The sequence below is a fragment of the Watersipora subatra genome, chromosome 3, assembly GCF_963576615.1.
Source record: "Watersipora subatra chromosome 3, tzWatSuba1.1, whole genome shotgun sequence".
Taxonomy (NCBI): Eukaryota; Metazoa; Bryozoa; class Gymnolaemata; order Cheilostomatida; family Watersiporidae; genus Watersipora; species Watersipora subatra.
In genome coordinates, this window is record NC_088710.1 from 68,270,598 (window position 1) to 68,293,627 (window position 23,030).

General features: G+C 36.9%; 2 protein-coding genes across 2 annotated transcripts in view; one reads left to right on the forward strand and one right to left on the reverse strand.

The window, feature by feature from the left end:
* Positions 1-6,514, reverse strand: part of LOC137390078 (uncharacterized) — a 28,978-nt gene extending 22,464 nt beyond the window's left edge. Inside the window, exons 1-3 of the mRNA XM_068076325.1 lie at positions 6,426-6,514; positions 5,450-5,606; positions 1,200-1,383 (exon numbers count right to left, since the gene is read on the reverse strand). The gene's annotated coding sequence lies outside the window, so the exon portion shown is untranslated. The remainder of the gene's footprint in view (positions 1-1,199; positions 1,384-5,449; positions 5,607-6,425) is intronic.
* A 214-nt stretch (positions 6,515-6,728) lies between these two features.
* On the forward strand, positions 6,729-22,722 carry LOC137390927 (uncharacterized). The gene is made up of 18 exons (XM_068077241.1): positions 6,729-6,746; positions 7,761-7,919; positions 8,334-8,474; positions 8,569-8,701; positions 11,990-12,118; positions 12,220-12,321; positions 12,530-12,681; positions 13,531-13,687; positions 16,210-16,394; positions 16,483-16,665; positions 17,255-17,381; positions 17,475-17,497; positions 18,822-18,933; positions 19,046-19,148; positions 20,649-20,790; positions 21,958-22,024; positions 22,190-22,314; positions 22,429-22,722. The coding sequence occupies exons 1-18, from the start codon at positions 6,729-6,731 to the stop codon at positions 22,603-22,605; spliced, it is 2,235 nt and encodes a 744-aa protein (XP_067933342.1). The 3' UTR covers positions 22,606-22,722.
* The last annotated feature ends 308 nt before the right edge of the window (positions 22,723-23,030 follow it).

A 23,030-nucleotide genomic window follows, 5' to 3' on the forward strand; every position in this document is an offset into this window, starting at 1 on the left:
TATATAAATATATATACAGTCAAACATGGATAACTCGGCCACGGATAGCTCGAAAACATGGTTAATTCGAACAGTTTCTTTGGTCCGTTCCCACATAATGATAAATTGCTATAGATAACTCGAACTCAACACTGTTAATTCGAACTGTTTTTTTGCCCAACGGCTACCGAAACGGTTGTTATCGCTTTAGAAAATCACTTTATTCAAAGCCATAGAGGTAAACCTCATATTTTCGTAATTCATAAGCGTTGTTATTACCACCATCGGCAAAATAATTTTGTCAACGACTTTTCTAAAGGTTTGGTCAAATTTGATTTATACTGCTATACGATTAATAGCACGGGCTTGCCGGGTCACGTGCGCAAGGATTTTCGCCACGCACATACAAAACAAAAACAGCATGTTGTTTTGTATGTGCGTGGCGAAAATCCTTGAGTGCGTGACCCGGCTAGCCCGTGACGAATAGTTTTCCAACGTTGATTCCGTGTTGAATCAACGTCGGAATGTTGAATGTTTAAAACGTCTTAAAATTGTTTTTATTAAACGTATACGTTGTCTTAGCTAAAAAAAAACTATTCATCGTGTGACCTAAACACAGAATACGTGTGTACATTCAATAAGTATCCATTCAAAAAGCGTGAGTGATATACAATGTACCGTTAAACCTCGTAAAACTTTTAATTGAACTGCCTCGGAGTGTTGCTCTTAACGAATCCCAGGTAAAGTAAGGGATTTTTCTTTGGTAACTTTTTCTTGAAGTTGCATAAACTTCAAGAAAAGTCGGCAAAATTGATCGTGGGTAAAACGCTCAAAAGAAAAAGATGTCTTTTCTTTTGAGCATTTCAACAACGATCAGGTTTTGCCAATGTCAATCTAAAAAAACGTCCTGGCAATAACATCACCTCAAACAACAAACCAATCTCAAGTGATAGAAAAATCTCTATACTTTTTGATAAAAACGTTTTAAACTTTACATTAGAAGCATTTAATTTGAAACAAGCCATTTGTGCTTTTGATTTATATTATAGTTTGCATATGTACATGTATCTACTAATAAATAAGTAAATACATGGACTTGTGACAGTGCTCTGATAACTTGAACGCTCTGATAATTCGAACACTTTTGCTCGGTCCCGTGAAGTTCGAGTTATCCATGTTTGACTGTATATATATATATATAGATTTAAGTAAAGACATACCATTTTGGCAGCTCTCTTTGCTAGCAACGCACTCTACACAAAATACTTTGAGGCAATCCGAGCATCCCAATGCACATGACAAGCCTGAGTGCTCATCACAGTCGATAACCTGCAGCTTGTTTGCTTGGCCGAGATACTCGCTTATAGGAATCTTTGGGTGCTCAATAAGTACATCATCATGAGACTGTAAGTTAGGAATAAGACATTACAAAACTGTAAAGTACATAAACATTTACACACATAATTATGGCCTCACAACATGAGGCGTTTAAACAATCATTGTTTCAATAGACTATGAACCTGTTGCACCTTCATTATCGATGTAGGTCTGTAATTACAGGCTACCCAATTTACTATGTTTCCATGACACACATGATTTGCAAATTTGAGCCAATCCCCAAGTTAACCGCATCATGGAAATGGCATAAATCCGCAAGCGAAGCGAGTTTTCCGAATCACAAAACTTTATCGAATCCATCATGCTTGGGGATAATGAAAAAATCACTTGCGAATAATGCACATTAAAATGCCGCTCCAGCTGTTCAATTTTAAACATTTGCGATACTTCTATCGTTTTTATTCCGATCGAGTTTCATGTGTTTGCGTCGCTAATTATTAATTTATAGTGAACAATTCCTTATCTTTTTTTAACAAGGCGCCGGAGTCAATTCGCATCTTGTGAATGTCCATAGAAACACTTAATTCGCACGATAACACAACTGGCCACAACTCTAAACCTGCATGATGCGCTTCATGCGCGCCGTGGAAACATAGTAATTGAGTTCTCTCTACAGCCTGCCTAGATAGTCATAAAGCAAACATATAGTTTGAAGGTATCTAAAAGTCACAAAACACTTGAAGGTAATGGAAGGTCATCTAAGCTAATTGACTAACTAATTGCCTTTATTTGCTAATATGAAAATAAATGAGGTTAGAAATCTGCTAATTGAATTTCTTTTTCTGTGAATTTCAGATTTAAAGTGTGTACATGTATCTCCAAATATTTTATGTAGAACAACTTTATAAATCGACTACTTCCTGGCGAAACAAACTTCAAAACTGGGCGTTGTTATAGGTGGTTAAAAAGCTGTACGCTTGACCCCATCGTTGTTGAATAGATGACAGAGAAGCATGATTAGGATAGCTTGAGAAAAAAGTTTGTGGCATAGTCTCAGTGTGCACCAGCAATCTAGCTGATGCCATTCTAAGTAAGCCTGCCCCATGCGAAAAAAGAACTCATGCAAGCCTTGGCTTTTAAAGTTATAGTTAAAGGTTGACCTGCAACAAAATTCACATTACAGTTATTTGGTATCAAAAGATTCACCATGTCTTACTCTTAATATGTGGAAATGTGATAACAAGCTCTTAAAAGCTCAAAAACGGAAAGCCGCCATAGATTGGAATCTATTTATTTATCTGACGTAGTCATTACAGTTTGGTTATTGTCTTGTCACGTGATGTTCTCACGTAAATTGAAAGGCCAATAAAAGACTCAATATAAAACTTCTTGTATCACAAGTTTATGACAAACGCTTCAGGTTTTACCGAAGACCCAGTATCAAATATAAAGATGCTCGTAACTTTACAGTTTTGTTTCGGCTTGATCTAATCGTCAAGTCGTAATCTGATCATGTGACCCAATACTTCGCAAATAATTTTTGCAGCACTTTTCGATTATCACAGGTGACCAACAGGCTCGTCATGATTAACAAACAATGATATGTACTCCTTCGAGGTGAGGTTAAAAAATTAAATGAATTTTTATGGTAAGTTATAAGATATTGTAAAGAATCCATATTAAACTAGCTCAAAGGCTTGTCAAAGGTATGCAATTATTCTGCAGTGACACACATAAAATAACCGCAATAACAGCATATCACATAAAAAGCAACCAGAAAATCAACATAGCATATCCACTCTTTATACCACCTTTTACATTGCTGACATCCTGTTTGTGGACACCTGCTGGGCTGGCTGACCACAGCTGACCTGGGCTCTAGTTGGCCAGTTTTTTGGTTCTGCCATCCTAGCAACCAATTGGAGAGAATTCCATACATTAGCTTTTTGCCTTTTTTGTGTACGGAGATGTGTAATAAATTGAGATTTGCTGTCAAAGCTCTTTTAGCTACAGGTCAAGTTAGAAGTGTGAATTATATAAACTACCAATACAATATTATATATACTACAGCTTGGCAACTTTTCAAACCACGAGCAAGTTATAATGGAGTCAAAAGGTAAATAATTAACTATTGCAATTTTCTTTGTGTCTACTATAATTTTACATGTGTGCCTTGTGCATGTTTACATGTGTTCATCTAATCTGTTTTTTAGTACTATTGCATTGTTTCAGCCAATATTATTATATCTAGTTCAGTATCTCAATATTATTATCATTTCTTTTAGATTTCACGGTGTGTTTTGCTTGCTACTATTATACGTAATCCGTGGACACTGGTAAAAATAAAGAGATCACTAGCACTGCAAACAAAATACTATATTATTACATCAAACACATCAGTGCAATCCAACCCTCTACTATCCGACTTGCTCCGGTCATTAGCGAACCGCAACATTAAATCGCTACAGATATCACTGCTAAAAGTGACAGCATTACAATGACGATAAAATAGACACGTAAGAACAATAGACACGGTTTTATTGAATGCGTGAAGTGTATTTGTGAAAATATTTCGACGAATAAAGTTGCATGAAAGTGTAAACAGAAAGAGAGAGGGAGAGAGAGGGAGGCAGAGGGAGAGAGAGAGAAAGAGAGAAAAAGAGAGAGAGAAAGAGAGAGAGAAAGAGAGAGAGAAAGAGAGAGAGAAAGAGAGAGAGAGAAAGATAGAGAAAAAGAGAGAGAGAGAAAGAGAGAGAGAAAGAAAGAGAAAGAGAGAGAAAGAGAGAGCAGTTAGTAGGACAACGGATCTGTAAAATAGGTCATGCATGTCATCAAACCTTAAAAAAGGTTATGTTTTTATGAAAATAATGTGTAAATGAAAAATAAAAAGGAAGGGCAACTCTTTCAATGATATCTTTTGAGTTGAATCTTTCAATCTTTCTGTTGAATTTAGTTCAATCAACCTTCAGCTTTAGTTGTGTTAAAGGCTAGTTCACACTATACTGTTGTATGTCGGTGTTAATCACACAATACTTTGGTGATCGTCTGCAATAACAATGTTCACATTATTAAAAACCTATTCGCATTCACATCAGCGAATAGCGGAATAGCATTCTCATTAAACAGTGTAGTCACGGAACCAATAAAACACTAGTCCCGCAGCAGCTATCATAAAACAGAATATAGATCGAGCAATACCCTGACAGCCAATCATCACCGCCGAAGGGGTGCACATTGCACAGGCTGTCATAGATGCTCAGCGAACTACCGTGAAATTTTGACAACTGCGATCTTTCACGACGTATCCACGTTGTCTCGGCGATGCCTTCGGTTTACGATGCACATAGTCGACAAATAATCGCTGAGAGAACAACTCCGACAATGTAAAGTGAACTAGCCTTTAGCAACACCTAGGCAAAAGATTAGGCAGAAAGTCAACCCACCCATAATTATATTAGTGATAAGGCATTTTCATGATGAATATCAGTCTATTTAATACAAAGCACTCTAAACAATTCCGTCAGCAAGTAAAGTCACAATAATAATGTGTTGCCCAAGCATCAAATTTTTTGGCTAGTCGAGTAGAAAGTGGCCAACATTAAACTTTGTGTTTGTTATTGACCTGAGTCCCTAATGTTACTCTGAACAAAGGAAATTACTCTGGATTAAAGTAATAATGTCTATTGACCACGTTCACAAAACACAAAGACTACACCTGTCACACTTTTGAACCTAAGAGTAATGACATGCGCTGCCTTTTCTTCTGTACATGGGCATTGGCTGCATATGATATGCAAATTGTAAAATGCTCACACTGATGCAGGCTACATGAGTGACATGCATTAAAAGCAAGCTAGCAAATTGCTCCCATGTAGGGCACTTCAGGCAGTTCATACCTAGTGCATGATAATATAACTTTGCTGATAAAAAGGCAGGGGAAGTTTAACTGATTACATCAAGCTGGAAGGGGAAGCCCCTTGTCTATTTGAAAGTACTGCATGTACTAGTTAGGAAAAAAATTGGAGCCACCTAATATGCAGTACCATCACACCATTGGTGAATCTACCAAGTTGCCAAGTAGCTGTTAGCATCTGGCAAATATTTACAATTGAATACACTCCAACTTTCATACCTTCTGATGCTTGGCGCAGTATTTCTTACAGCAGGAAATGCAATATACGGCAGCCGTCTGGTTTCCTTTACCTTTCTTCACACATATGTCACAGGCAGAGTTGTTACCTCCTATCGTATAGGCTGGCAGCTTCTCTATTGGTATGTCAAAGACCTCTCTGCAATACAATGCGGATGAGCTGACCTACAGCCGCTGCCAATATATGTGATAACGAACAAGAAACTAATAGCAGCCCAAACTGTTAAGCGCTTAGCATATTAGCCTATGTCGCTTGAAACATTCCTTTCTTAAATTCGGATTTAATAGTTCCGTTCAGTAAAATAAATACCAAAAAATCAGTATGTACACTACATTGGCAACAATATATATGATAGCAATATTCTTTTCACTAATGCCAAGTAAAAAAATTTATTTCCGCAGTGAAAATTCTACAACAAAGTGTGTTGTTGTGTCTGTAGCAAACTGGACCGTAAGGGATAGCATTAATCTTCATAGATCATTATTGTTTCCGTGATGTATTCTTTTCTTAAATAACTATAAACCATGAACGTCAAAAATGAAACTGCAAACCTTATTGCGGTAACAGACATCACAACAATGTTCACGTAATATAAGATAAACAAAGAGACCAATAATGAACATACCTATTAGCTCCTCAAATACCGGTCGACTAATTCTATTCTGTTCATTTTAGCTCATAATAGTAATAACAATCTTAATCATCTAGATCAAAGAACAGATTATCTGCAGCAGACGATCAGGCCACAAAAAAGTGTTACGCTAAACACGGAGGGAGGGGGTTGGCAAGTTCTGGTAATTTGTCGACAAGCTTGCGCTTTATGCATGTACATCTAATGGGTAACATAGTGTTTTTACTACAATGTCAGTGTGTTTAGTTGAGATGGCTACAATTATTACAGAGCAGTTCATCTGCAGAAAGAGTGGTTCATCCGCATATTGTTGTTATAAATATTACCTGCAGTGCTGGTGTGGACACTGGAGAACTCCGCTGTGACTCAGTGAGATATGAAGGCATCGTGAGCAGTGAATATGGGAACAAGGCAACGACTTGGGATTTGTCAGCTCATCCTCAGCACAGAAACAAAATCCACATTCAACTTTTGCTGACAGTTCAGCCTCTGCTTCTGCCATCTTCTCAACTGGAACAAGAAGATAAAGAACATGAAATTTTTGTCATAATATATATATATAATTATATATATAATTGGTTATAGTATAACACAATATACATATAAATTGTATAAATGTGTACTATGTCATGATAAAGTCTATTTTGGTAAGTTTGGTAGTGACTGCAGGTTAAGACACGTGAGCAATGCAAGAGAGAAAACAATGGCTATAAAAATCATATACATATTGTTGATTGACTTCAAATAATTGCATCATTGTGAGGGTTTGAGTCGGTTATAGGTCCTGCATTGCTTTGTATAATTCTAAGGAGTAAATTAAAAAGTGATTGCATCACAAGCCTAGTCTATCTTTCTACATCTACCCTTTTCCTGATAAAGGTACAATGGTAGAGAGATAAAAAGCAGGTATGCATTAACAACCATTCTTTCTAATAACTAAAAAGTACTTCAAGGGTTACCTCAACAGCCTTATGGAGTGCTCTTGCTCTAGCTATGTCAGTGAAAATGATCTGTTAATGTTTGGTCCTTATTGATCGCGCGGCAGGCCTTGTCAAGAAGGCGTGGCCTATTGATATGAGCAGACGGCAAGTTGTCAGAAAGCTGACAACTTCTAAATTTGTTTGCAATGCTTGTCTCGAACAAGCGATACACTACAACCGTGACCTAGGTATGGGTCAAATGGGGGTCAAATACTGGTAAAATCTTAATAGTGGCAATAATCACCAAAATTATGAGATGTTGTGCATATCTCTTCGAGCTGTGCTTTCAAAGCCATTTTTACATCATTTTTTGGCCAACTAGTTTCTGACCAATAAAGTTTCTGACCAATAAAGTTGAAACCAATAAATCATAGAATCATAAGCTAAAGCTCGAGCAATAGAGATATAATAACTACCTATCACATGCTTATCACATGCTATATTCTCTGCTATATAAAAAAATTTAGCAATGAGTTATTCCAAAGCAGTTTTTTGTAATGGAGATTTCATGTTTGTGTATTTCAGAGATAAATACAAATTATGGGTAAGCGCACCAAACATGGAGTTTAGTAGGTCTGAGACAGTCAGTTACAGTTCTCTGTGGCCCACATCTGCTGCATCTAAAACTATTAGACTACTTGTTTGTGACACTCACTATCTGTGATCTGGTCATATGAGCAGACTGAAGATGAATGCGGTGTGATAATGGGGGAGCCAAGGCAACTACGACAGTTGGCAGACTATTGGATTACACTGAAAAAGCGTTTAGCGGAAGCCAATATGAGTCAGCGCAGCCGGTCATTCAGAACAGAAGTGGATGGAATTCTGTTGAAGGGAGTGGTGAGTGATAAGTTTTGGTATTGATGCATTCAGCTGAGTTTTGGAGTTGCCATTTCTGTCTCTACAGTTTGCCATGTCTTTCTTTGCAAGATCGCATTCGATCAGGTGTCATGTTGGAGAACAACTTGGTAATGCGAGCAGGTCTTAACAGGACTTAACAAATCTTCTTTGATGTAAGGATATGATAGATACTGTGGCTTATCCCTACTGAGCATCACTGATTGGTTCCTATTTTAGTAAAACTATGATGAATTGCTGCTATTAATATGGATTAGCTATTGCTTCTTCTTTGGAAATACCTCTGGCTGAGCCACTGCCATAGCGAATCTTGTCGCGTCTTCTGTCAGCAGAGGTTAATCTCGGGTGCCATGATGCTTTAGACTGATGGAATAAGTTTTATCTTCTCTAATGCAGAGCAGTAGTATGCAGGCTGTTCATGGCCAGTATAAGAAGAATGAGCAGTGGGGAAAAGTAACATATGTAGGCGGTGGAGTAGCTGGCAAGTGCTATCTCGCTGTCGATGTAAACTCTGAGGCTCAGTTTGCTGTCAAAAAGGTAGGCAGACAAATAGGTTATTATTTAGGTCTTTTGCCTTGCTGAGATGACAAACCGATGTTGCACTTATGATGTATTTACCCTGTTTGGACAGATAGAGTTGTTGAAGTACCAGAGTGAAGAACTGGAGCTATGGTCAGAGCTAGAGCACCCAAACCTTGTCCAACTATTTGGTGCTTGTAGAGTTAAGAACAAAATCTATATATTCAGTGAATTTTATGCAGCTGGTAAGTTTGTAAGTTAGCTTTGTAAGACTTTTGTGATTAGTACTGAGTGTATATGAGACTTGTATAGTATTTGTACATGAGGTATTGGGTGTGCAAGAGGCCTGTATGGTATTTGTACATAAGGGTATGGGGTGTGTATGAGGCCTGTATGGTATTTGTACATAAGGGTATGCAGCTGGTTACATAATGTACAGTGTATCACTACAGTATTTATTGTTTCACTGCTTAATAAACCAAATGATTTTCCCTTCGTACACTAAACACAATTTGTTTCCCAGCCAAATCAGTGGTAATGGGATGAAGGAGCACCTATGCACTTTCTACCCTTATTTATAAAGTACTTCCTTGTTTACACTGGCAGAGCACCTGCTAACAAAGATCAGCTCTCCTACTTTTTGCTGATTGGTTCCTGTGTATGGCTGATATGTGAATTGCCAATACGGTTTGAGCCGAGTGTTAGTAAATGATTGATGGTTTATTTTAAGTCCCTTGAAATTCCTAACTAGTTTGGTCGGAAGTATAATCAAACTTCTACATACAACGTTAGTTCGTGCTGGGGCATGCTTTGTATGCTTAAACTGATGTAGGCCTATACTGTAGCAAATCTTCGTATAAGAATATACTGCACTTGGTTTAACGCTGTTTCACTGTCCAAAAACCTTCGAGTCCTTAGTGTGCTTTTGCAGAAAATGTCTTCATAAAATAGTATGAAAAAAAACTAATAAAAAAAAATTTAATTATTTATAAAAACCCAAGTCATAAAGTACTAATTCATCAAAAGAGGTATTGTTACTCTACCTTAACATGCACACTAGTGGAAGGACAAGCTTGGCAATGCGTAGTCTCAGAGGTAGAGTTAGTGACAGAGATACACAGTACAACTTACATTAACATAGGTGAAGTTTAAACTAATTCTTACCTATATTTTTTATTATTTCAACAATTTTTTTATTTTTACCAGCTTCTTAACTTTTGCTAACAAAACTTCGATGTTTCGAGAAGCTCTGAACGACATATGATGACAAATTTTTTTAAAATCGAATATTTGCTCACATTTTATACCATATGTTGGAAAATTCGTATGTTGAGGTTATTGGAATTTGAGGCTTGCCTGTATCCAGTTTATTGCAGACCATGTTTAGCTATACAAAAACTGTTAATCCTCTTATAACAGTTCCAGACAGTTTAAACATTACTTCAGCAATATTGAATAACTAGGTGAATGCCCTGCGTTGCCTGGGTAGTAAAAAAAGTCTGCACAGAAAATTTATTTTTGTTTAACATATAACAACAGTTACCATTTTCACTTTCAAACTTGATATAATGATAAAAGTGTTTTGTGCAGTTTAAATAAATCATGAAAAAAAATAAAACAACTGTAAAGGTTTTCAAACTTTTTCAAACAACTAACTTTTAACTTTCATATCAGGAAAAAAGTATTTTGTTGACATAAATTAAGAGAGAAAATAAAACAACTGTAAAGGTGTTTAAATGTAAATGTGAAATACTTAGCAAGTATTGGCTAAATATAGTCTGTTCTGCTACGATTACAACAAAAAATTATTTGATATTTGTTTCAGTGTTGGCGTCATAAGGCGAAAATATCGAATAGATTGGTATAGAAACTCATAGTAATTATCTAATGCAAACACCCCCTGGTAAAAATCATCAAAATTTTATATTTTTTGTACTGTACATCTTAAAAATTAGTAACAAAATAATATGTTAACCTTAGTAACTATAGTTACCAGTACTTACAGTACTATCAAAAGTACCTTCGATACAGATGTATAGTATAAATGTTGAATTTAACCGAAATGAATTTAGCTTACTAAGCACATACTTGATGCTAAGTTTTAGTATATATTTTACAAGACTAAACTTCAACTTTGTCATAGGGTAGAGTTTTATAACTTATCTGTTTTAGAATTCGTTTTTACTATAACTTATAACGAATGACGCTAAACTGAGGTAACAAGCATCGTTTATCTTTTTCAGGCATTGCGAGAAAGATTTCGGCGAATGGCAAATCAGTATTTTTTTATTTCGTCGCAATCAGTACACCAACTGCCAAATTTTAATTTTGAGAGAAAGTTTTGTTGATATCGTATGGCGGAACAAATTAATAAAATCGTCTTCGTCGTAGCCTCATCAGAAAAAAAATTTGTCAAAAAAAGCATCGTATTCCATATAATAGAACGAAAAAATCTTATAAAAGGGGCATCGTGACCCCGAGGGCACATTGTATCAATTAATAATATAAAAAGGACATTTAGGGTGTGCAATCATGAAAAGGATACACAGTACCGTATATGGTAAGAGCGATGGATGTAATAACAACAGCTTAGCCTTATGGTTACACACGCTTATGGTTACGGTTATAGAATTTATAGATTATAGTTAAGTTATAGATTTGGTTGTTGTGAGTTCTAATCCAGGATGATGGTGATTATTCAAAGGTGGTTTTCTGTTGCTAAAACTTTACCAGCTGTAGCTGGTCAGACGAATGACAGACAGACAGACGATGACAGACAAACTTTGAGGTTTATATATAATGTATATAGAAGTAAAAATTTATGACAAGTTCTATAATCACACTGTCTGCTTTTACCAAGAATTGTTTCAAACTGCTCTGAAATTCATTCAGACAAGCTCTCAAACATTGCAAACATGGTTACTCTTAAGAATGTCACATTTTGGATGCGTAGCTTATTGCCTGCTCACTAGTCTGCTAGTACCTGCATGGATAGTCACAGACTAGAGGCAGTATATTGCCTGCTCACTAGTCTGCTAGTACCTGCATGGATAGTCACAGACTAGATGCAGTATATTGCCTGCTCACTAGTCTGCTAGTACTTGCATGGATAGTCACAGACTAGAGGCAGTATGTATTATTTACTGGTTGAGTCTGTCAATGTAAATGTACAATATTTCAAGCTCTCTTGTTCAGTACAGTTCGTCAGGTTGCCCAGTTAGAACAATAGTTTAGGCCGGTTAGTTTAGGACAATAGGAAGCACAACTCCCATTTTACTTCTACGCTGTTTTCAGCAAATAGTTTTCCTGTTGTGACCGGTCTAGGTGAAAGGCTATATTGTTTTGTGAAATGACTACGTACTGACTAGAAGCAGTGCTGATTTAAAAGACTCGGGTTGTACCGCTCATCTCACAGAGCTGGTGAACCCTGGCAGGCTATTTTAGTGCTAGCCAGTTTGTGTTTTTGGATGCGGTCCCACACGTGGTATAATCTACTACAATTATGCTACTATGATCTGTGTGTTTCCTTCCAGGCACGCTGGCTGAGTTTATTGAGAGCCAGAAAATGCTGAACCAGTGGCTCAGTCTCTGGTTTCTGTCACAGCTTTTGGACTCCCTCATATACTTGACCAAGAAAAACATCTTACATGATGATATAAAAGGTTGGTGAAGTTTTAACTCTATGGCTACATAGATCTATAACAGCTTGAAACCTCTGAAAGCTTACTTATTTTACCTGGCTCTGTTTTCATTTTACTTTTAGCTGACAACATCTTTCTCAAGCCAGACTCATACCAACTAGGACTTGGCGACTTTGGATTGTCTCGCAAGGGCCAGTGTCCCCCTAACATGAATCCCGTTGGAGGTGAGCATCTCTAGCCTGATGTCTGGTTTACCTGTTATACCTGCGTGTCTCGCATTTACTCATTTGAAATACATTAAAATATGCTTTGTTTTCTAAAGGTGGTTACTTAGTCAGTTATAAGCATGAATTGGGCGCTATAGTCAATTTCACCACCGCTAAGGATCACGGTGACTAATTAGACAATGCCCTTCTCTCTTTCCGTTTCTAGGTCAGCATCACTGGAGTCCGGAAAAAGCGCGGAGTGAAGGCCATGGTTTTCCTGCAGACCTCTGGGCAGCAATCTGTACTTTGGTACACATGCTATCCGGGGACCCTCCATGGAAAAGAAGGTTTGAGGAAACCAAGTGGCTACATTACACGGTAGGCGTGTGATGTTTTTATCATAATTAGCTGTTTCAGTAGATGAGCAGCCTTTTGGGTGGAAAGACATAAGTTTTGCGTATAATGATTAATTCACATCATAATTAAGTTAAAATTCAACATTTTTCAATTCATTCATCCTATTTTCAATTCGTTTTTATTACCAATGATGCATTGTGCGATTTTAAGTAAACAGTTGAGATATTGTGATTGGCTCAAGAATATTTATCATCGACCTTGTCTTTTTGATTCTGACCACAGTCATACTTCGCCATTCAGTTCTTGTTAAGCTCTTACGGATTTTAGGATTGTGTATATGATCTCCATTTGTCTATGTACTTGAGTATGACACATGTACATAGACAATGTACTGGTAGTTAAATTTATAGTAATTGTCCAAGTTCAGAAAACGGTTCAAGTGGTCTGTAGTGTTAAAAATATGTCTCGTACATGAAAAAAATCTACCGTAGTTTTTATTTCGTGAAAACTCCCATTTCGTCGGAGGGTCTGGAACATAACATGTGTAATAGGGAGGATTACTGTTCGTTCTTTGACTATGTTTTGTTTATACGTCTTCTTCAAGCACTTTACTTCTTTTAAATGTTGACTTCTGCGCATGACCAGGTTATATTAGTAAGGTGATATAAGGCGACACTGTAGCTCAATTGTGTAAGTCAAATGGTTGTGCAGTTAGATATGGATCACTTACTATGCCAGTCATTTTCAGGTCCATATTATTTAGACATTTTGTACCCAACAGGATCAGAATAATTGAGATGAGGTTCAAATCTAATCAATCTTTTCATTTTCATACTCAATGCATTACATGACCAGTTTTTTATTGCATAGATCGGGCATGAGTCTCCACCCATCCAGGATATATCAGAGAACTTGCTAACTATTGTTGACACGTTGATCAGGAAGGCCTGGACAGTGGATGCTTCGGAGAGACCGGCAGCTGCTGACCTCCTGGAAGATGAATGCTTTCAAATAATCTTTGATAGGCGTAAGTGTGTTTTGCACAAACCTATTTCATCAAGGAGTGAGCCTTCTTTCTATGCATTTGTCAAATTGCAGTTTAGTGTTGGGCCATAGAAATTTAAAAAATGTCTTTCCTTGTACAAAATATTGCAGCTGACACAAGTGTAGCAAAATGAGCAGACAATTGCTTGCTTTGATGCTGGTTAAGCTACAGAAGCATGTGATCATTTGAATGCTTTACAGTAAATTATGTTGATTAGAAGCCAAATTGCACATGTAACTTGTTGATACATGTGATCATAGTCTGCTGTTCGTTTCCTTTTGTGCGAAAGTCACCTTTCCTTCATAGGTGCCAAAATTGTACATATGAGTTGCCTTGTGCTAACCATGCTTAAGTTCACATCGAGCAAATATGTCTAAATATAATTTCATACAAGAGCCACAGAATCAGTATATAAATATGTATATAATATATTTATACTGTATACATATGTATATAATATATTTATATATAAAATGAATTTTCTGTGCAAAAACTTATTTATTACCCGTACAATGCCTGGTACTCAACTAGTATATATATATAGTAGCTAGCTGAATACCAGGCATGGCAGGGTAATAAAAAAGTTTTTGCACAGAAAATTCATTTTTATTTAACATACAACATTTAAGATTTCTAACTTTTAAATGAAGGTGTTTGTTCATTTCTGGGTGTGTGTCTGGCCAATGCATAATTAAAATATTTGAAAGCTCAAGGTGTGACTAAAACAGATTGTTGAAAAACATTTTTGACTTATGCTACACATTCGTTCAAGATTTAAAACAGCTTATAAAGATTGGCAGGTAATGTAGTTGTCATTGACCAAGTTTCTTTACCCAATGAATTTGAGTAACTTGAGCTAATAACTTAGGCTAGTAACTTAAGCTAGTCAAAATCTTTACTATAATAAGAGACGTGCCTGTCAGTCTGAAGCCAGCCTGTGCTTATAGCCGGGCTTATAATCGTTACGCGTCATGATCTTTCACGCAATCATGATGTTCAAGCATGCTAGTAGTAACCGATAGCATTGTTGCAAACACTGCATAATTGTGTGCGCAATTATTCCATAGTATAGCAAGGACAATGTAGTGCGGTAGTTAGCTCGCCTGTCTGCAGAACTGGTGATTTCTAGTTCAATTCCAGTACGAAGCAGATTTTTTTTTCTAAGTTTTAATCGCTATAACTAGACCCTCAAATGACAGACAAGCACAGATCTATATATATGCTAGCCAAATGCTCGGCGTTGCATGAGTAATAGAATTACCTAATGAATTTGAGTAATTGCAAAGCTAGAACTTCATTAAAATCATTACTAAAATAATACTCACGTTTTGGGCCAACTTAACAATTGTTCCGTGTAACAGTAAACAATGGCCTGTAACAGTAACAGTGGCCTGTAACTTAACCAATGTAATGACTATTTGTTCAATGAATCCATTGTATTCCGTGTAGCTTAATGGTTAATTTCGCTGCCTCTAAATCTGGAAGTCTCGCGATCAAATCCAGTGCCATGCAGATCTTCCAATGCTAGATTTTTATTGCATAACTGGACACAGGGTTTAACAAAATGACAAAAAGGCCAAAAAACAAACACTGAGATTCACATGTATTATTATGGGAGAGAATCTTCAGCAGCTACATTGAACTCTAGTTTATATTAGTCGCCGAACACAAATGAAAGACATGTGATACAGATGGTAATGCTCGGCTTGGTCTATCAATTCTGTCTATATCATACATCTTTCACACATGAATAGGAGCCAATGGGAACCGGTCCTAAACTTGGTAACTTGAGGCAAATCAAGTGTTCCCAAATAGTGCCAGCTTTGGCTACTCATGTAATGCACCATTTTAGTAAAACAAGATACAGAAAGCTAGAATGAAGTTTTATAATTACATGGAATGGGACAAAGAAATGCATCAAATTTGAATAGCAGTTTTACGTCAATATTTATTTTAAATTGCAACCGTAATTATAAATAAACAGTTATTGCCTTCTCTTACCGCTCATCGCAAGCTAGCAGCTATATGCCTTTGATAAAGCTTCTTCCAAACACCTTTTTTGAGGTTGAAACGATTGAAAGATATTACTCGTGAAAGGATTATCATGCAATTTTTTGAATAGCCACTAAGAGCTTTGTATTAGTTTCAAGATCAGATGTTATCCGCAGAAGAACTTATTATGTGTCATAACCGTAAAACTGTTATAGTTTCTCCACTTCATAGCGGCAATTCACTGTATTGTCCTCAAGGTGAAGGGTGCTTTCCAAGTGACCACATAGTTCTAAAACCTTTCTTAGCTTTTTGAGAGCAATTCTGGGCTGAAAACATCTTACTGTATGCCAAATATAGACAAAAAGTAACAGCGTAAAAAAGTTTGCAAAATTGTGTGCGGAAGACAGCCTTGTTTTACTGTAACTAGCAACTGTGTTCTTTTAAAGTAGCTCTTGTGATCGTTGTACAAGCTGTTAGGCAAGGTCAAATGATGTGCACACTTTATGTTGTAGACGACTACAATGACCCAATTTTTCGTAGCCATTTCCCTGTTGCAACTGAAGAAGATGAAGAAATGGAACTCGATACCGATGAGTCTGAATTTTATGTCTCCGTCGATGATCTGCTCGATGGGATGGAAAACAAGGAACAAGCAGCAGAATATCTCAACATGATCTGTGCCACCCTCACCGATCAGGTATGCCTCTTCCTTAGCTTTTGCGATTGGCTGTTTTTTACGGCAAACCACTAATTAGATTCAGTCATGCTTTTCTGTGCCTTTTTAGGAATTTGACGTTGTGCCTCCTTGTGCCTTTGGTAGTACACGAACTGCTGGCAGTCCTTCCGCTAGTGGGGGTACGTCTACAGCGAAGAGGCAGTACAGCATAAAGCGACCTCTCATGGAGAGCATAGTTGAGGAAAAAGATGTTGTGAACCTGAGTGAGGATGACTCATTGCACCTTTCACAGGTAACTCCTCAAATTCTCACCGGAGTTGTCTGAAAATGTCTACAATATTTGATCGACAGTTATGCTTGATGAATTGTTGTTACAAGGGGATGAAGTGCTCCACGGTATTAGAAGAGAGTGTTAGAGGTTGTGCTAAGGGAAGGGAAGAGCTAGTGTAGGTGTTAAGGGTGGGGAGATGCTAGGAGTAGTGTTAAAAGAGTATTAAAAGGGTATTAGAAGAGGTGTTAAAAGTGGTGTTAAAGGTCTTGCTACAAGAAATGCTAGAGAAGGTATTCGAAGAAATGCTAGGAGAGATGGTAAAACTAATACTAGAAGTAGCCTTAGGGAAGGTGCTAGAGGAGATACTAGACGCGGTAGTAGGAAAAGTACTAGGAGTATGTTAAGAGGACGAGCTAGTTAGAGTGGTAAAAGAATATTCTAGAATGAGGCATTTGTGCCCCATTTCAGATTGAGCTATCTGCTCCACCGCTTTCATGAAATTGTAATAATGCAGCATTCAGTTACCATATACTATTTAATTTTAGTAGGCGTAATATTACAACTAGTAATCAATAGTTTAACATACCATAACTTACTTTGGTTGTAGAAGAACATTCTAGAAAGAAGAGAAATGCCTGCAGTCACCCCACTCGTTCTTCCAAGAAGATCCGCTTCACCGAGTTGTCTGGGGAGAAGAAGTTCTTGGGGTAGAAGCAATACATCTCCATCTCCATCAAGTGAACTACGTATGTGCTCTTGATGCCAAGTAAGTGGTCTTTGAAGCATGCCGAAAGCTGTTTAAAACATGAATTTTAAATCTGCTATAACAGTTTTTGTTGGTTCTGCGCTCTACGCTGAGATATGGTGTAGCATTGAAAGTCTAGCCTTGCACAAAAGCATTGAATCCAGACTCAGCATCCCACGAAGACGATACAAAAAAGAGTTTTTGGTAGGGCTACATAGACTCTTATGCTTCTAAGTAAAATACAGTAAGCCTGTTTATCAGCTTGAAGCAAAATGAGCTAGCTCATAGGCCAACAAATAAGTTCGGTTACTTATAGCTGCATGTCTACTTGTCGGTAATCAGGCAGAATTTGTTAAAAACACGTGTCGATCACTAATTCAGAATGTTTTGTGAATAATGGAAATTGGATGAATATCCATTATAATGATGAATATCGATTAGAGATGAATCAAACACCCAACAAGTGCGGTTTCATTAAATGATCATCAGTTCCACTTAGAACCGCGTTCCATGTTAAAAAAATTTCATAAAAATTATAAACGTGTCACAATGTTCACTAGATAACTGTTATTACAAACAACTATTGGTATTTTAGTTTATTAAACATGTCAGGTGTAGGCAATCGTAAACTAAAATATACTTTATCCATATATGGATAAAGTATATTTTACTTTATCCATATATGGATAAAGTAAAATATACTAAGCTATATAAGCTATCAGCATTTCAATATTTGTTATATTGAAATGCTGTCAATACACTAAACATTGCAGGAAATTCGGTATAACTTTGCCGTTGAGTGGTTAGCTCTACAATGTAATTAAAAGTAACTATTGCTCTTTGTCAAGCTATTATTAGGCTGTTCTTGGTGTTTAACGCTGATTCATCTATGTGAACATTGATGTAAATGATACACGAAACAAAAGGAAACGTTTGTTTTCCTAAAACTTTTTATCCTGCCGGACCAGGTTGATACACGTTGGAAGGGTTCACAAGGTATCCATAATTAACCAGGTTTTACAGGCTAGCCGACAACATTTTAAAATCACATACATGGGTAACAATACAATTGGGATATTTGAAAGTTCGTCAAAAAATACAGTTCTTAGTCACTAGATCAGTTAAGTTGTAGTGCCAGCGCCACAACCTTTTTGTTCAATCTCGTCAGAGCGGTTTGCTTCATTTTTCACATAAAGGTTATTGGGTAATTGTTACACGATTACTTTCAAAGCTATCATGCAAATTGAAAATTCTGGAGCTGATCGTATTTTCTGGAAGGTATGTGAGTACAATGATGTAAAAACAGTACGATGGGATGATACAGCTAATGGAGTAATTTTATATAAAATATAATTTTATCAATCCGCGGCAATGCGAAACAGGCTTGAGCTTTGTTATAATCTTTCACTTACATCTCATTGAAGGCCTACAGAGTAAGAGGGATACACTCCGCAAGCAAGAGACAAGTCCAGCTATCATTTTAAGTGCGGTACCTATTGATGACGAGCTTGTTGGAGAAAAAGATATCTTTGACCTGAATCCAAGTATGGCAGCGTTGATTATTAAAAGTTGATTAGTTCATTACGATTTTTCTTACATTTTTCAATTAACATACAATGTACACACTGGTGATGAAACATGTTGTTATGATGTCAGGTACTTCAGGCTACCAGACAGGTTCTACTCAGATGCAATTTTCTGAAGGGCCCTCTTTGGCTCCCTCGGACCCGTCTCTGTCTAATTTGGGAGATGTATCCAAGTATGTTGAACACTACATCATTGTTTGAGCAGTGTTTTACATAACAGCGTAATTTTTTTAACTTGTTACTGTCGGTGCTTCAAAGAGCCGGGCATCGTATTACCTGTAAATAATTGCCCATTCCAGTAGAATCATCACATTCTGATGATTTTGAAAAACCAATGACCTGTTAGATCCGAAGTGGACCTTCATTTGCCTACTCAAGTACATTGCGATTCTCAGCCTAGCAGCTTTGTTAATGATTCCTTTAATTAATCATTCAATTTTACGTTCAAATTTTTCTGCTATGCTATCCAATCAGAATATTTGTAATGAAATGAACGCGGATCTTCAGCAAGTTCAAGATTTACAACACAACACAACTTGCTCAAATATAGCAATTTGATGCAGCCAACAGTTTGATACCAGATGGTCTTTAGTTTTTCTCATGGAAATGGGTCATTAATTAGGGAGTTGGAACTGTTTGGTCCGTAGGCTAATAATAAGATATTGGTTGACTAAGATCACCATAGCATTTGAGCTGTTTTGAAATCACTTAAAGGTTGACTTGCAACAAAATTCACATTACAGTTATTTGGTATCAAAATATTCACCATGTCTTATTCTGTTGTGTGATAGGTACAAAATATGTGGGAATGTGATTACAAGCTCTTAAAAGCTAAAAAACGAACAGTTAATCGCAGCCACACAAGACCGCCGTAGTTTGGATTCTCTTTCCAAAACGGCTCAAATGGGACGTAGTTGTACAAGATGGTTTCTGTTTACACTTTCATGCAACCTCATTCGTCGAAATATTTTCACAAATATATTTCACGCATTCAATAAAACCATGTCTATTGTTCTTACGCGTCTGTTTTATCGTCATTGTAATGCTGTCACTTTTAGCACTGATATCTTACAACTTACTGTAAAATTTCATTTAATTTTGTAACCTTAGCTCGAAGGAGTACATATCATTGTCTGATAATCATGATGAGCCTGTTGGTCACCTGTGCAAAAATTATTTTCGAAGTATTGGGTCACATGATCAGATTACGACTTGCCGATTAGACCAAGCCAAAACAAAATTGTAAAGTAGCGAGCATCTATATTTGATGCAGGGTCTTCGGTAAAACCTGAAGTGCTTGTCATAATTTAGTGCTACGAGAAGTTTTATATTGAGCCTTTTATTGGCCTTTAAATTCGCGTGAGAACATTGCGTGACAAAACAATAACCAAATGTAATGAAAACATCAGAGAAATCAACTGATTCCAATCTACGGCGGCTTTTCGTTTTTGAGCTTTTAAGAGCTTGTAATCACATTGCCACATATTTTGCACCTACAACACCTACAACACAGCAGAGTAAGACATGGTGAATCTTTTGATATCAAATAACTGTAATGTGAATTTTGTTGCAAGTCAACATTTAATTAATTCAGTAGGATAGCTTGTATCGGTCACTGTTAATACACAATATCGTGCATATGTTGTATTTGCTGCTATTACAACCGTTTGTAGTGTGTGGTCTCAGCAATGGTTGGGGGCATCATCTAGTTCTCATTGGAATGGAGATCAATCAAGAGATTTTGGGAGCAATATGGGAGAAGTCCAAAGCAATAGGATGGGCCACATTCAGCTGGATACCGAGTACAATGTTACGGTGAGGTGTAGTCTTAGAAGAGACAAATCTTGAATGATTTAGATGTAACAACAAATATGTGCCTTATAAAATGTTGAGAATCAAGCTTGTTGGCATTGCAAAAGCTGTTTGTACATTTTTACTGCTTCAATTATTTAAGGAGCTTTGGAAATATTGAAACTTTGTGCATAACATGTGTCCACTGTCATCTGACTAGGAGGAAAAGATATTTACTAGATGTAGCCTGGGTGAGAGCATAGCCACCTCGTGTTGCACTTTGGATTAGCCTTAAGACAACTACAAGCTGCAGCACCATCGATCGTGGATAGCAAATTGTGACACAAATCGGAATATAAAATTTACTGTTTTACCAACAAATTGTACAAAAAGTCTAAAGTTGTATATGTTGTAACAATTTCAACCACTATTTTAGCATAGCTTTTTCAGAGCAAAATTCTATGAGCGTTTTTCATTATATCCACACGGTTTGCATCCGCCTCGAATTCAATATGATTCATAATCTGTTTCAAGGTACTTGGAAGGGCCGACAAATAAGCTTCAAACGATTGTAAGCTTATTTGTACTTGTATATCATGTCTCCTTAATATTTTGTTACAAGCTTGAGCTTGGTTTATAAAACAGAACTCTAACTAGCAGTTGGGAATGTAAAACAGTGGCACAGACCAACTTTTCCTTTGATGAATTTGATGACTTAACAAGGTGGAGAGATCTAAAATCATCATAAGCTCCCCTATTTTTGTCAAGCATTTCTGGTTTATAATAACCAATTCAGGACTCTCACCTTTCTCTCATATAGCAACTGTTGCTAGCTATTGCAAATGCATGCCAGTCAGATGAACCCGTGTGGATGGGTAGTGGCTGACAACTGAAGCACATGTACAAGTTATTAAAAACACGGTGTATATTTGCAACTCTGAGTCCTTAGTTCACTTCTGTTGATAGCAAGCATTGGCTACACATGATAACATATTCCAGTCGGTGTTGTGTGAATTTCAAGTAACACAGTTCCCCTAAAATGCTTAACGTGATAAAGCGCCCCTGATATAAGCATTAGGCTACCTTATCCCAATAAGTCATTAACAAGCACTGCGAACCTTTTAGTTTTTTTAGTTTCAAGTTTATTCGATCGCTATGGGCTTGTTATTAAATTTGATGATCGATTTTTAGTCTGCTACAATGCCTGAAAAGTTGGAACTCTCTTCAAGTCTCCAGATCTTCAAGGACTCCTTTTCATGTAAGTATGATATTTCTATTGGCTTATTTGTCATGTTATGACATGTTTGATGGTGTAAGCATACAACCCTGTGTATGACCAATGTCAGCTGTGGGACAATTAATTTTTAACTTTTGTTTGTTTCTGTATCATGTCTGCCTGCTGATTGGTTGTTTAAATTCTTAGCCTCAAGCGTAGAGCCAAAGGGTACACTAACGCTAGTCAATGGGCTAACAATGATAGACCAGATTGAAGTATCTGTGAAAGGGAAGGAGACATGGCGAGACATCATAGAACAAAATATGTCTAAGGTGAGTGACAAGCTATAAGAAAATGTGTATTTGCATCAGTAGTCTGTGCTCTTACTGGCCACCAGGTTCTATAGGTGAATTCTGAGGCTAACAAATGGTTTTGATATGTGACAGGTCAAACACTGGAACCTGGAATCTTACACCTACTATTTAACCACCAACACAGACGAGCCAGGGTCAGAGGTAAAGGTCAATGAAAGTGTGCCAAAAGATAAGATCGATGTCTTTGTCTACCCTTCTCAGACTAGCTCCACCTGGCATGTGCACAATAATAGGATTACCTACGCATAGACGATTTGAAGGACTACAGATTTGAAGGAAGATACCTGCAGTCTTTATTAATCATCAGTCACTCAAAACATGTTGGGCATTCGTCTGTTACTCTCGCTAGCATACAAATACTACTACTAGCTAGCATACAAATACTACTACTAGCTACTACTCGCTAGCATACAATAGGTTAAAATTGGTTTTTATGGTGCTAATCTTTTAGCAAGAACGTATGGTTTTCTCCAACTAATCACAGGTTGTGAGCGTATGCAACACTGCAAGCCTTATCTTTACCAATCAGTTTAATCTCCAAGATACTGACATTTCAGTCATTCTATATTTTAATATTCTCTTTTTACTATACAATATATTTATTTAGAAATGGATATAAATGCACTATTTGTCTATAAATCTATATTTTATAAGCTGAAAATACAAGTCTATTT